At 36.1% G+C, this 11,517-nt stretch overlaps 2 protein-coding genes and 1 long non-coding RNA gene across 3 annotated transcripts; all 3 read right to left on the bottom strand.

Moving 5' to 3' along the window:
* Positions 1-7,235: 7,235 nt before the first annotated feature.
* On the bottom strand, positions 7,236-7,991 carry LOC121253076. Its single transcript, XR_005938342.1, has 4 exons — positions 7,770-7,991; positions 7,564-7,689; positions 7,407-7,481; positions 7,236-7,288 (listed from the first exon to the last, which is right to left on the bottom strand). It is a non-coding gene; the product is annotated as an uncharacterized LOC121253076 (long non-coding RNA).
* Positions 7,992-8,216: 225 nt separating this feature from the next.
* LOC121253503 (protein FAR1-RELATED SEQUENCE 5-like) lies at positions 8,217-9,251 on the bottom strand. The gene has a single exon (XM_041153509.1). It carries the CDS (start codon positions 9,249-9,251, stop codon positions 8,217-8,219), a length of 1,035 nt encoding a protein of 344 aa, XP_041009443.1.
* Positions 9,252-9,254: 3 nt separating this feature from the next.
* LOC121253502 (protein FAR1-RELATED SEQUENCE 5-like) lies at positions 9,255-9,869 on the bottom strand. Its single transcript, XM_041153508.1, has one exon. The coding sequence runs from the start codon at positions 9,867-9,869 to the stop codon at positions 9,255-9,257; it is 615 nt and encodes a 204-aa protein (XP_041009442.1).
* Positions 9,870-11,517: the final 1,648 nt, after the last annotated feature.

Here is an 11,517-nt window from a genome sequence, read left to right as displayed (position 1 = left end):
TTTTCCAGGACTCACATTTTATTTGCTTTTACGTATTGAAACATGATGAGGATATGAATTAAGGACAATAGACATGATGGGCCCATAAATTATAATTAGATTTGGATGAACTTCATTCCAATCCCCTTCGTTTTCTCAAGTAATATAAATTAGATTGCACGAATAGATCATTCAAACTTGGAAGCGCCGGCTCCTCGATCTCCACTTTTGGGAATAAAAAATCTAAATATTTTCGACCTTTTGTTGGAGGGTGGCTGCTAATTATTAAGATTTACTAGCTGTAAAAAAGCAAATTATATTTAAAAAATAAAAACAAAAGAGTGAAGATTACAAATTAACTTTTTCAACCACAATTAAACATTTTTGTTTCCTTTGTCTCCCGGCCCTCAGGACATTTAGAATATTGGAATATTGCAGATTGCATATTGTTTAGAACACTGGACATTATATATATATAACTACAAGAAAATTACTTATTTATGACTAGTTATTTCTTGTAAAAATGATTATTTCCTGTCAAAATGAGTTTGCTTTCGTCACAAATAGTCATAATCCATCACAAATGTTCGTTTTTCTTATAGATATAATGATTCAAATGAATTTTACTTGTAATATTGACTAGCTAGTTCTTTTAGAATAGAAAAAATCTAGGATAAAGCCACTGTTTGCTACATCCAAGTTGCACATATGACGTGTCAACGTAGGGAGGCACGGGAGACTAACATCACATTTTCAAAATTTTCATTTCCTCATTTCGTCTCTCTCCCCCCGCCCCCCGCGTTGAGAGCACGTTAACATTTCGTCGTTAAACCCCTGCCCCCCGCGTTTCCTTCCTTCTTCTCCCCCCACCCCCCGAGCTCCTCTGCACTGAGTAGCTTGAGTGCCTCTCCCGAAGCGACGTGAAGCCCTCTGCACTCCTCGGCACGGCGATTTCGAGTTCACAGGTGATCCTTGAGACTATTTCTTCTTCTTCTATTCTGAGATTTATTCTTCTTCTCTAAGGTTTCTTTTTCTTCTCTATGAGTTCGACACAGTCAGATTGAAGCCCTCAATCCACTAACGTGAAGCCCTCAGATCTGCAGACGTACGTTATGTATCGTTTCTTGTAAAAAATCTTCTTCAAGTTTTTCCATGTATTACTCCTTTTTTCTGTGATTCTAGGGTTCATACATTTATTTATTTTTACATGGTTTCTAGGGTTTAGTCATACATTTCTTTTTTTTCTCTGTGTTTACAGCATCTCTTTTTTCCTCTAGGGTTTAGTTATATGAGTTGTAAATTAATAGTATTTTGTTAGAAATTATGAAATTAATGGGGTTGTTTCTGGATGATGCATATCTAGTATTAGCTAGAGATTGGTGGTTGCATTCCATCCTGGCACAGTTTTAGTTTATTATTGAAGGTGGAAATAGCTAAAGCTAAAACGAATCAGATTTTAGTGGAGGGTGGTGCAATGTAACCTCTTGGGTATGTTGTAAATCTTGATTTTGGTCATGTATATATTGCTTTGAATCACGAACGTAGGCGATGGATGGTGCATCACCATGGGACTCTAGTCGGGTTTGTTCAAAACTGTGTGTGGATGGCATTACTTTGGTTCTTCCTTGGTATGGTAGAAACGGTGGATCCCCCCATACTTGTTTTTATTTCTCACTTGTGGCAGTGTGGAAGAAAACAGTGTGTACAAAACAAATAGCACATTTTAAATGTATGTCTATTTATGTGGTTGGCATATGAAACTATTTAAAAAGGTAGACAGATATCAATTGGTGACAATGATTGGAGTATGATTGTGTCTTATTTATTTATTTGTAATCTTGGGTATGTGTTAATTTTTGGTCCTCTTAGTAGTGATTTTTTTAATCTTGGTTTGTGTTAATTTTGGTTTAGGTACTTTAATTTAATTGCATTGGGTGAAGTTTACAGCATAGGATAAGCTTGTACTGTAGTGGGTTGCGGATGAAAATCAAGTGCAGTTCAACTACTGTCAATCTGGTTTACTTTTTTTATTGAATCAGCTAATTACTGGTAAGTTTTCAAGCATATATATATATATACACACGAACCTTCCTGGTCAAGTTTTCGTAGCTTTATTCATACACACATGTAGAGGACTACTACTCAACTTAGTGTCTCCTGATGAGATCAAAACTCTTCCTATATGTATGTGGTGGGAATCAAAAGAGAGAAAATGGATGTAGTTTGAAATGCAGTCTTCCACTAAATGAAAAGCTTTCTAATGCATACAGAGCCAAAATCCTATTGATGCAAATGCCCTCTCTCTCTAGATCTCTCACTCTGGTTTAGTCATGAGTGGACCGAATGGTCAATATTTTCTGAGGACAGATTTATACTCACCTTTCTTTTATTGTCTTGTGATTGTTCTTTTCCTACTCCATTTTATTTTTCTCCATTACCCAAAATTTCTTTTTGGGTATGGTTGGAGGCTTACATCACTACTTGTTCTTCTCTACTTGTACTTGTATATAGAACCATGCAAATAAATCATAATAGACGGCCAATCACATTGCACTTAATTGGACTTTCCAAGCTCAAAACTGACCTGTGCCACTTGAATATCTTCTTTTATTTATAAATAAACTACCTAGCTGATCCGAATCTATATTCTTATTGGCATCTTTATCCATTTGGGAACACTAATTTATGTTTGTTTAGTTTGATTTGATTTGCCATATCAGATAGTAAAAATGGAATCTGACCTCACCCTTCCTACCACTATTGTGTACTTAGATATAAATTTACCATCACTAACTACATCATTAACTATTGTAACTTTATACTGCTTATATCCTTTAATGGAAGCATGTCGTTATTGTCATAAATAGATTTTCCATGCAATGATACATTGTTAGGAACTTAGGTTAACTTGTACATTTGAAGTCTGTATACACTAAATACCGTCTACAAATTAATGGTTAATAAAGATTGACCATGCTAAAGATTTTTTTAGTGAGCTAAAAGATTGGCATGATAATGAGCTGCTGGTGTTGGGTTATGCCAAATCAAGTTATGTTTAAATTTGATGATGGTCTTAGTTAAGAGGACATTCACTATGCAATATTACTATGTATTCAATTGTGTAAAAGAGACAGACTGTTGTGCTCAAAGTTATCTTTCCTTTTTTCAGAATCACGCATGGCGTCTTCTCAATCATCATCTTTACTTGATGATTTTGTGATGGAGTCACCAACTTGTTGGTGTGGTTTGAAAACCAAACTAAAGACGTCCTACACTAACAAAAATCCTGGAAGGAGATTTTTTGCCTGCCCCAAGTATAATACGGTAAAAGCAACTTTATTCTTGTCATATTAAAGTAATCGATTTGCTGTTGTGGTGTACTTTTTATCATATTAATTTGGGAGTTCGTATGGTGTGCAGGGAGATGCGAGGTGTGAATTCTTCGTATGGGTGGATATATTGCAATTGCTAGAGGAGAACATGTTATTAAAAGAGAATAAGGCCAGGAAGAGGTGGGATGATGTATTACAGCGCAAGTATGCCGTTCGAAAAAGGGAAGAAAAAGTGAGACAGATAGCAAAGAATCTGAAGAAGGAAAAGCGAAAGTTACAGTGTTTGTACTGGATTATCACTTTTGTAATAGTGTTTGCTTGGTTCGGATAATGTTAATGTAAAAAGCAAGTTGTATGTATTATATAATTTTTGAGTAGAAATAGCTTGTTCAGGAATGGTTGAAAATGGAAACCATGTTTGTAAATTGTATTTTGTTAAACCAACCTCTGTAACGAAAAGGTCTTTTGACTATTCTATTATTGCTAATGGTGCCTATTCTCATGAAGTTTTTCAGTTTTGATTCCATTGTTACTGATGGTGCAAAGTGAACCTAACTTGACTTGCTTTCTCAGGTTAATGACAACCACACAATTGCAACACAGTTTGTATCTGATTTCATTGTTCATGCTCACGGAATAATATTGAAACATATGGAAGTGAACTAGTAAAATATAACGCTGTGTTGCAATCCATTGTACTATAATTCAAACGGAATAATAATGCAAACCAAATAAACTGTATGCCAGCGATTAGTAATGTATGCCAGCGAGTACTGGCATTCTTGTGTTTCTTTATTATGAAATCTGGCATTAGTAATAGAATTTCCCATCATTTGTCAATAGACATGTATGCCAGCGATTACTGGTATTGGTAGCCTGGCTCAGCTGTTGTCACAAACCATAAGATTACTCGATTCCAATTTGTGACAATAACTCCAAATATAATTCAAGTCATTAACAGATAATAGAAGTATTAGGGGTGCGACGATCACAACGAGATCAGATTCCAATTTGTGACAATAACTCCAAATATAATTGAAGTCATTAACAGATAATAAAAGTATTAGGGGTGCGACGATCACAACGAGATCAGTCTCCATCAAAGAGCAGAAGATGAGGTCTGTTCAAGGTGGAAAAGCTAACAGATCATCTTTCTTAGAAGTGCTTAAAACACAGCAGATAGAATATGTTGATCATAACCCCGACACTTATTGTACCAACAGCTCTCCAACAGTGTTCACACCCAAACTGAAATAAGACGAAAAAGTAAATCAGACTCAAGCTCACCATTCAGAAGAGAGAGACTGAAGAAGTAAAGTATGAAACAATATTATACAAATCAGTATGTAAGTTTACCATAACATAATAGGATTAGACAAATAAGGAATGACAACTTGATGAAGACTAACAAGAACCTGAACATCAAAAGGTAAGCAGTTCAGAAAATATGGAAGCAAATTTCAAAAGAAAGAGATAAGGTGGGAATAAACACAGATAGAGAGGGTGGGAGAAATAGCAATTACCAGAAACCAAATATATTACCATAACTCAACTCATAAATTATATTCCATACGTAAAAGCACCCCGTGAATCCATATATTAAAACCTAGACCTTAGCCTCCACCACTAATAGAGGAGAACACATCATTTTGTCAAAAGACTATTGCCATGAGAAATGAAATTATATCCAATCACAAATAGAGCAATTAGGATTATTTTAGAAGTAAAATATTCAAGAGCCTGCATGAGTGAATACATGATCAGATACATCTTTCCTAGACTTCTCAGTTTGGAGCTTTTTATCTTCTGCTTTTGAATTCCCAGATAGTTCCTTACTATCGTTTCCTTTAGAAAATAATCTTAATCAGTAAGGAACTAACAAACTCAAAACTCAGTTGAGCAAAAAATTTCAAAGGAAAATTTTCAATAAGTACTTTCATCTTCTCAAGTCCATCCAGGTTGTTACAACAAAATGCTGGACATTTCTCGGAATGCAGCTTTAGTATTTTACATAATAAAATGATTATTACCTATATAAAAAAAGGAACAGCATGTGGACAGTGCTTACGTACTGCAACTGATTATAAGTCATAATCAAGGATTGGCTAGACACATACTTGTCAAAAAAAGAAAAAAAAAGGATTGGCTAGACACATACTGATTGGAGGAGCACATCATTTAATTGAAAGAAAACTAAAACCACAAGAAGAAGCTCCTACAAGAAATCACCTGATCTGCTCCACATCTCGTAATCAGATTTTTCATCTAAGCCTTCCATATGAGGCACGTGTGAGATAATGTAATGTATGTTCTGGAGGAAAACGTCCATGCTGCAAGAAAAGTATACTTTTATCCAATAAATTCAATAGCTATACAACAGTAACATTAGTGTACTAGGAACCTATATATTTTCTACAAGAAGAATATCTGATTCCAAAAGAACTTCACACAAAAGCAAATTAATCTGCATTCAAGAATTCAGATCGTAAACAAGATCATACCATCCAAAATAACTCATAAAAGAAAAGAAAAAATATATATACCTTCTGTTAAAGATGCAGATTTCTACCTCACTATATAAGAATCATCATTGGTGCATACTTTACACAAAGCTGTGTTGGGTTCAAAGTGTTGCGCATTCTGCATAAGAACATCTCCAACTTTAATCAAGCATAACGTTCAAAGAGATAGATGATTTGGCAGCCTCTCGAAACCTGCAAGAAAATTATTGGAAGATCAAGCACACAAAATACAACTTTAACAAGAAAATTATTTGAATTTGCTCTTCAAATATATCACTTCTAGCATCAATGTTTCTAACCCACTATTAAAGGGCTCCTGATCTTCCGTCTGCAATTAAAATAACACTTGCCTTGATTTGGCAGGGTACCATTGAAGCCATTGTTGCTTATATCCAGCGTGTTCAAGTTTCTCAGCCCAACTTATGCTACATTCCAAATTAAATATATAGAAAAATAAGTTGCAAATATATCTGTCCAATAATATATGGTACTAGAAAAAGTATGAAATTGTAAATGCCCTTATTTGATAATAGATAAGAGATAAGAGACTTACCTTGGGCTGGAAAGTAACCATCCAGCCCATTCCAAGTAATATTTAAATTCTTGTGCAAAGTGATATCACCCAAAGATTGTAGTATACTATGGTTTGCAAAGAAGTTATAACCAAGGTTTAAACTTTCCAGATTCATATAAAAACCAAGGCAGTTATAAAAAACAGCCATTGCTGCCTTCCACCAGCAAAAAAAAGTGATGATTACAAAGCAAAAAAAGCCATTGCTGCCTTCAACAGAATCATGTGGATTTCTCACTCAATCTCCCATTCAATTTAATGACAAGAACTTTTGACAATGAAGCAATGGAAAAAACACCATTCAAGGAGCTATCAAAAGAGAGATCACTAACCAGTGCAAGCCTTAGGTAATTTAATCTGATATTTTCCTCAGTTGCATCATAATCAACCTCCAAAACTTGTTGGCTCATGGTACCAAAACACCTTTGATCTCCAAGAGGTACAAAAAATTACCTGTTGCATCTCCACAAAAAACCTTACCATTGGCATACACCCATGGATACAACTAACTACTACCTTCCCCTCTCAAAGAGATACAAAAATTACACTGGAAACAACCACACAAACTACACCCAACCATCTCCATTTGGAACAAAAAAGACACACTTTCATATACACAAACTACCACCCAACCCTCTAAAAGACACAAAAACAACAACTCAATTACGGTGGCAGATCTGAGAAATACAATTGGCATACAATGTTAGAGGATATAAAGCCAAATCAATGAGAAATACAAGTATCTAAAAAGAAGACTTTAGAGAAAAATCAACAGAGCCAATCATGCAAAATAATACTAAACGGGAAAAAAATGCAAGATAATTAGAATGAGCTACGGCCCCCAGAGTCAAGTTACTCCCCGAACTCCCAACTTCCAGCTTCTCCTTAAAAAAATAGAAAGATTGCATCATTTTCAAATAGAAAAATTGCATCATTTTCAAATAAAAAGATTGCATCATTTTCAAAAGGGACATCATATTTTCCTCTTTAACTACAACATACCCTCTCCAAGAGCTTCAAAAAATGTGGCTTCTCATCACCATGGGATTACAAGTGTGCATCGAGATGGTGACACATCTGAAATAAAACAATCGTAGGGTTACAAGTGTGCATCATGATGTCAAACATGGTTGTCAGTTATTGAAAAGACACAATTAACCTCTGGAGTTGATTGTGTAAGAATGCTGTTTTGTGTTCCAACATCAACCCCATCATCAAATTGGTGTTGTTCAGATCCCGGTGTCTCACCCAATTGTGTTTCATCTACCAAGATTTTCCTGGAAGTCTGAGGTCCAAAACATAAATAGACACATATTAGAGTCATAATACTAACTTAAAACAATGCAAAATTAGACAAGCAAATACCGGTTTCTTTCTCTTTGTTGCCAACTTTTCAACTGGTGGAACCTTCCTCTTACTTGGGGGTCTCCCTTTCCCTCGAACCACGTTGGGGCTTAGTATCTTCTTACCCTTATCCAAGACGACATTTGCTCTGGCCTTCGTTTGTTCATATGCTGACTCTAGTGTTGAACCTTCACATTTTGTCTCAAACTCATCAACAACACGCAAGAAAGCACTAATTTTTTCATTATCAAAGGATATTTTGGTTGCTAATTTCGAACATCTTTTAAGCACCCGCTCATAATTCCGTGAGTCTGCTCTGTCCCGCTGGTCATCGTAACTACTTCTGACTAACGTGTATGTCCTCTTTAAGTCCTTTCTCCAACGATCCAACACATATACATCTGGCAGCACATTAATCTTTTTGAACTGGCAAACTCTAAGTGCATGCCTACATAGAATCCCCCTCATCTAAAACAGTGCACACGTGCATTTGACCTCCACCTCCTCTTCGTTATAGTAAACACAGAAATGGAGTGTTTTGATGTGGTCATCAGTAGATATTTCATCACTCACTTGGTATTTTAAAATGCACCCTTCTGTGCTTACCAACGAACAATTACAACACATTAGGCCCAACAATTCTCTTTGTACCTCTTTGAACTTTGCATTTGTATATAACCTTTGAAACTGCTTCTCAATATTAAAATGGGACACGCAGGGAATAGTTTGGTTGTTAGAATTGAAATCAACCATTGTCTCTAACTCCACCTTCTTTCTAAGAGCATTATCAAATTGGTCGATGAATTCCTTCAACGTGGTACCGGAATGGACATACCCGTCGAAAAATGCATTCATGCTTTCCGACCTTTGTGTTGTGCTCATTCCAGCCCAGAATACACTTTTTAAGTAAGCTGGAACCCAAAAAGACCTTTCCTCATATAAGGATTGAAGCCATTTATTGCCGTGGAGATCATACTTTGCAATTACTTGACCCCAGATCTCCTCAAATTCACCGCTGGTATGTGAGTCATATAATGCAATCTGAAGGTCAGTCTTCAACCCCGCATTGAATTGCGCATGAGATCCTAGCTTCTCTGGAAGTTTGCGCATTATATGCCATAAACAATATCTGTGACGAGTTTCAGGGAATACAATGGCAATAGCACTCTTCATTGCCCGATCTTGGTCGGTTATCATGGCTTTGGGCTCCCGACCATTCATACAATCCAACCACATTCGGAACAACCACACAAAAGTTTCAGTGTCCTCGTTTGAAATCAATCCCGCTCCTAATAATATCGACTGACCATGATGATTAACACCAACGAATGGCGCAAAAGGCATCCCGTACCTATTTGTTAGGTACGTTGTATCAAATGTTACTACGTCTCCGAAATACTCATACGCCGCTCGACTCCGAGCATCAGCCCAAAATACATTCCGTAACCTTCCCTCATCATCCAAGTTCATGTTAGAAACGAACCCATCATTCCGATCTCTCATTCTTTAGAAATACTGATTAAGTGCTTTGCCACCACCTTTACCCAACCTTAAATGTCGAGCCTTGTCAATGAAATTCCGACAATCTTTCTCTTGAAACTGAAGATTCTCAAAACCCCCCGCATCAATGACAAGAGAATAAAAATTCTTGTTCATTTGTATACCAGCTCGATCATTTAGGTCGAGGATCCTTTGACTGTATTCATCTAGATGTTTGTGAGATCGCAAGAATCTTGTCATCTTGGGGCTCACAGTTATGTGGTTGTGCACATTTTCAATAGTGGTGAAAATCCATTTATCATTCTTGCTCAATGTCGCATTTACTCTCGCTTTACAATCCGTTCTAGTTGTTGGTCGTGGCTTCGAGATATTATTGTTCGTAGGATTGTACTTTCTGCCACAGGCACAACCAACAGTCACGTACACAGGCCTCCCTTCATCATCTTTCCTAGTCCTTTGTGTCCGTACACCAAAACCCTCTTGCTTCGCATACTGCTTATAATAGGCTGTAAGATCTTTCATACTGTCAAATTCCATCCCAGATCTTGGTGCTTCAACTCGTACCTCATCATCCTTGACAACAGTGGTACCCTCTAAATATTCATTTATGTCGAAGACCATGTCTAAAAATGGAAACATATGGATTAGCATCAAAACAAAATTACAATGATTATAATCAAGGCAAACAAAATTGTACTACCGTCGGCATCAAGATAACTTTCAGCAGTCATTCCGAATGTACTTCCAAGATTTTGTTCAAATGTGGTATCGGTTGGCACAGTTGACGTTGGGGCACTTCTTGCCTCAAGTCATCTGGATTACTCGGCGGAGGGTAGGACATATAAGGTGGCATATGCTGCAACAGGCACGTTGTTAGGGAAAATTGGATGACTCAAAAAAATTTAACATGTTAACTTCTGAAATATAAAAATTCAAATAAATATACCTCAAATGAATCAAAAAATGGGCTATAGTCTACTAGAGTACTCGGGGAATCGTAGGGCATATTTATATCAAAAGGATGCATTCCATCTTCGTTTTCCCCCATCACAATAAGGCTAAGAATGTCTTCCGATAATTTCTATCTAGTATTCCAAGATGGCAAAAGAAGAAAAATAAAGATTAAACTCTCATACGTAATGCAAAATCTGAAAATATAAGCACTTTCTACATAAATGAAATACAAACATACAATTATTGTTTGAACGGAAAAAATAGAAGCAAATAACTCTCAGTGAGAAATCAAACAGATATTTCCAATTTATGGAATCCATCGAATCATGTAGCAAGTAAATAGTCAGTCTATTTTCATGCCTTTCTACTTGTCAAGAACAAAAAAAATGAGTTAAAATATATTCTAATCTCAGTGCTCGGAATAATTTCTAATAGTGTTTGCATGAAACTATTGCAAGACACTTATTGGACACATTTAGTTTTTTTTTTTTTTTTTTTTTTTTTTTTTTTTTTTTATGAATATTGCAAAAACAATTACTTTGACAGCATCATATCTATGCTATAGCCATATTTTGAGACTTCCTATTATTTAAGAAGTCAAAAGTTTGCTTTGTTCTCATACTATTTAATCAAATTGGTCTTCACTACACATGAAGTTTAAGAGATTTTGTTCTTTTGTTGACATGAAACTGTCTTCTATTTTGCCACATTTTCTTCTAATTAATTATACTCTTAAAAAAATATTTGTTTCGGACGGATCAATTCATTAGAATGATTAACTATGATCACTAATAAACAACTTTTAAAGCAACCAAAATTAAATAAGCTCAAATATTAACTATGATCACTAATAAACAACTTCTAATCAAGCTTTCACACATCAGCATAAATATTAAATCTGAAGATTAAAATTTAGCCTATTTGTTAATGACAACCTCAGTTGCATCTTGATAACATTAGGAGACAACACACGGGTTTTCCTCAATGTTTTCACATGTAAATACAGATTGTAATAGCAAATATCATTTTCTGGACATTTCTCCATGCCCTAAGCATACCCATCTCAGAAAACACAAAAATCATGATGTACATAGCATGTATGGACGGAAAAATGGTAGTACAATATTTACGTACAAAACCATTTGGCGAAATAGAGCACTCTTACCCGTCGTTGGTTTGGTCCGTTCGATCAGCTCGCGAGGAGCGGCGGTGCTGGACAGACGTACGAGCGTCTCGAGGTGGCGCTGGGAAGAGGAAGCCGTCGCGAGGTGGCGCTGGCAAGAGGAAGCCGACGGACGCGGGTTCGTGGCAAGGA

This window comes from Juglans microcarpa x Juglans regia, chromosome 2S (assembly GCF_004785595.1).
Source record: "Juglans microcarpa x Juglans regia isolate MS1-56 chromosome 2S, Jm3101_v1.0, whole genome shotgun sequence".
Classification (NCBI taxonomy): Eukaryota; Viridiplantae; Streptophyta; class Magnoliopsida; order Fagales; family Juglandaceae; genus Juglans; species Juglans microcarpa x Juglans regia.
The sequence above is the reverse complement of the archived record's forward strand: the minus strand, read 5'-3'. Positions and strand labels throughout refer to the sequence as shown.

Coding starts and splice junctions, on each gene's coding strand:
- LOC121253503 (XM_041153509.1), bottom strand. CDS start 9,251: ATGAGAGATCGGAATGATGGGTTCGTTTCTAACATGAACTTGGATGAT.
- LOC121253502 (XM_041153508.1), bottom strand. CDS start 9,869: ATGGTCTTCGACATAAATGAATATTTAGAGGGTACCACTGTTGTCAAG.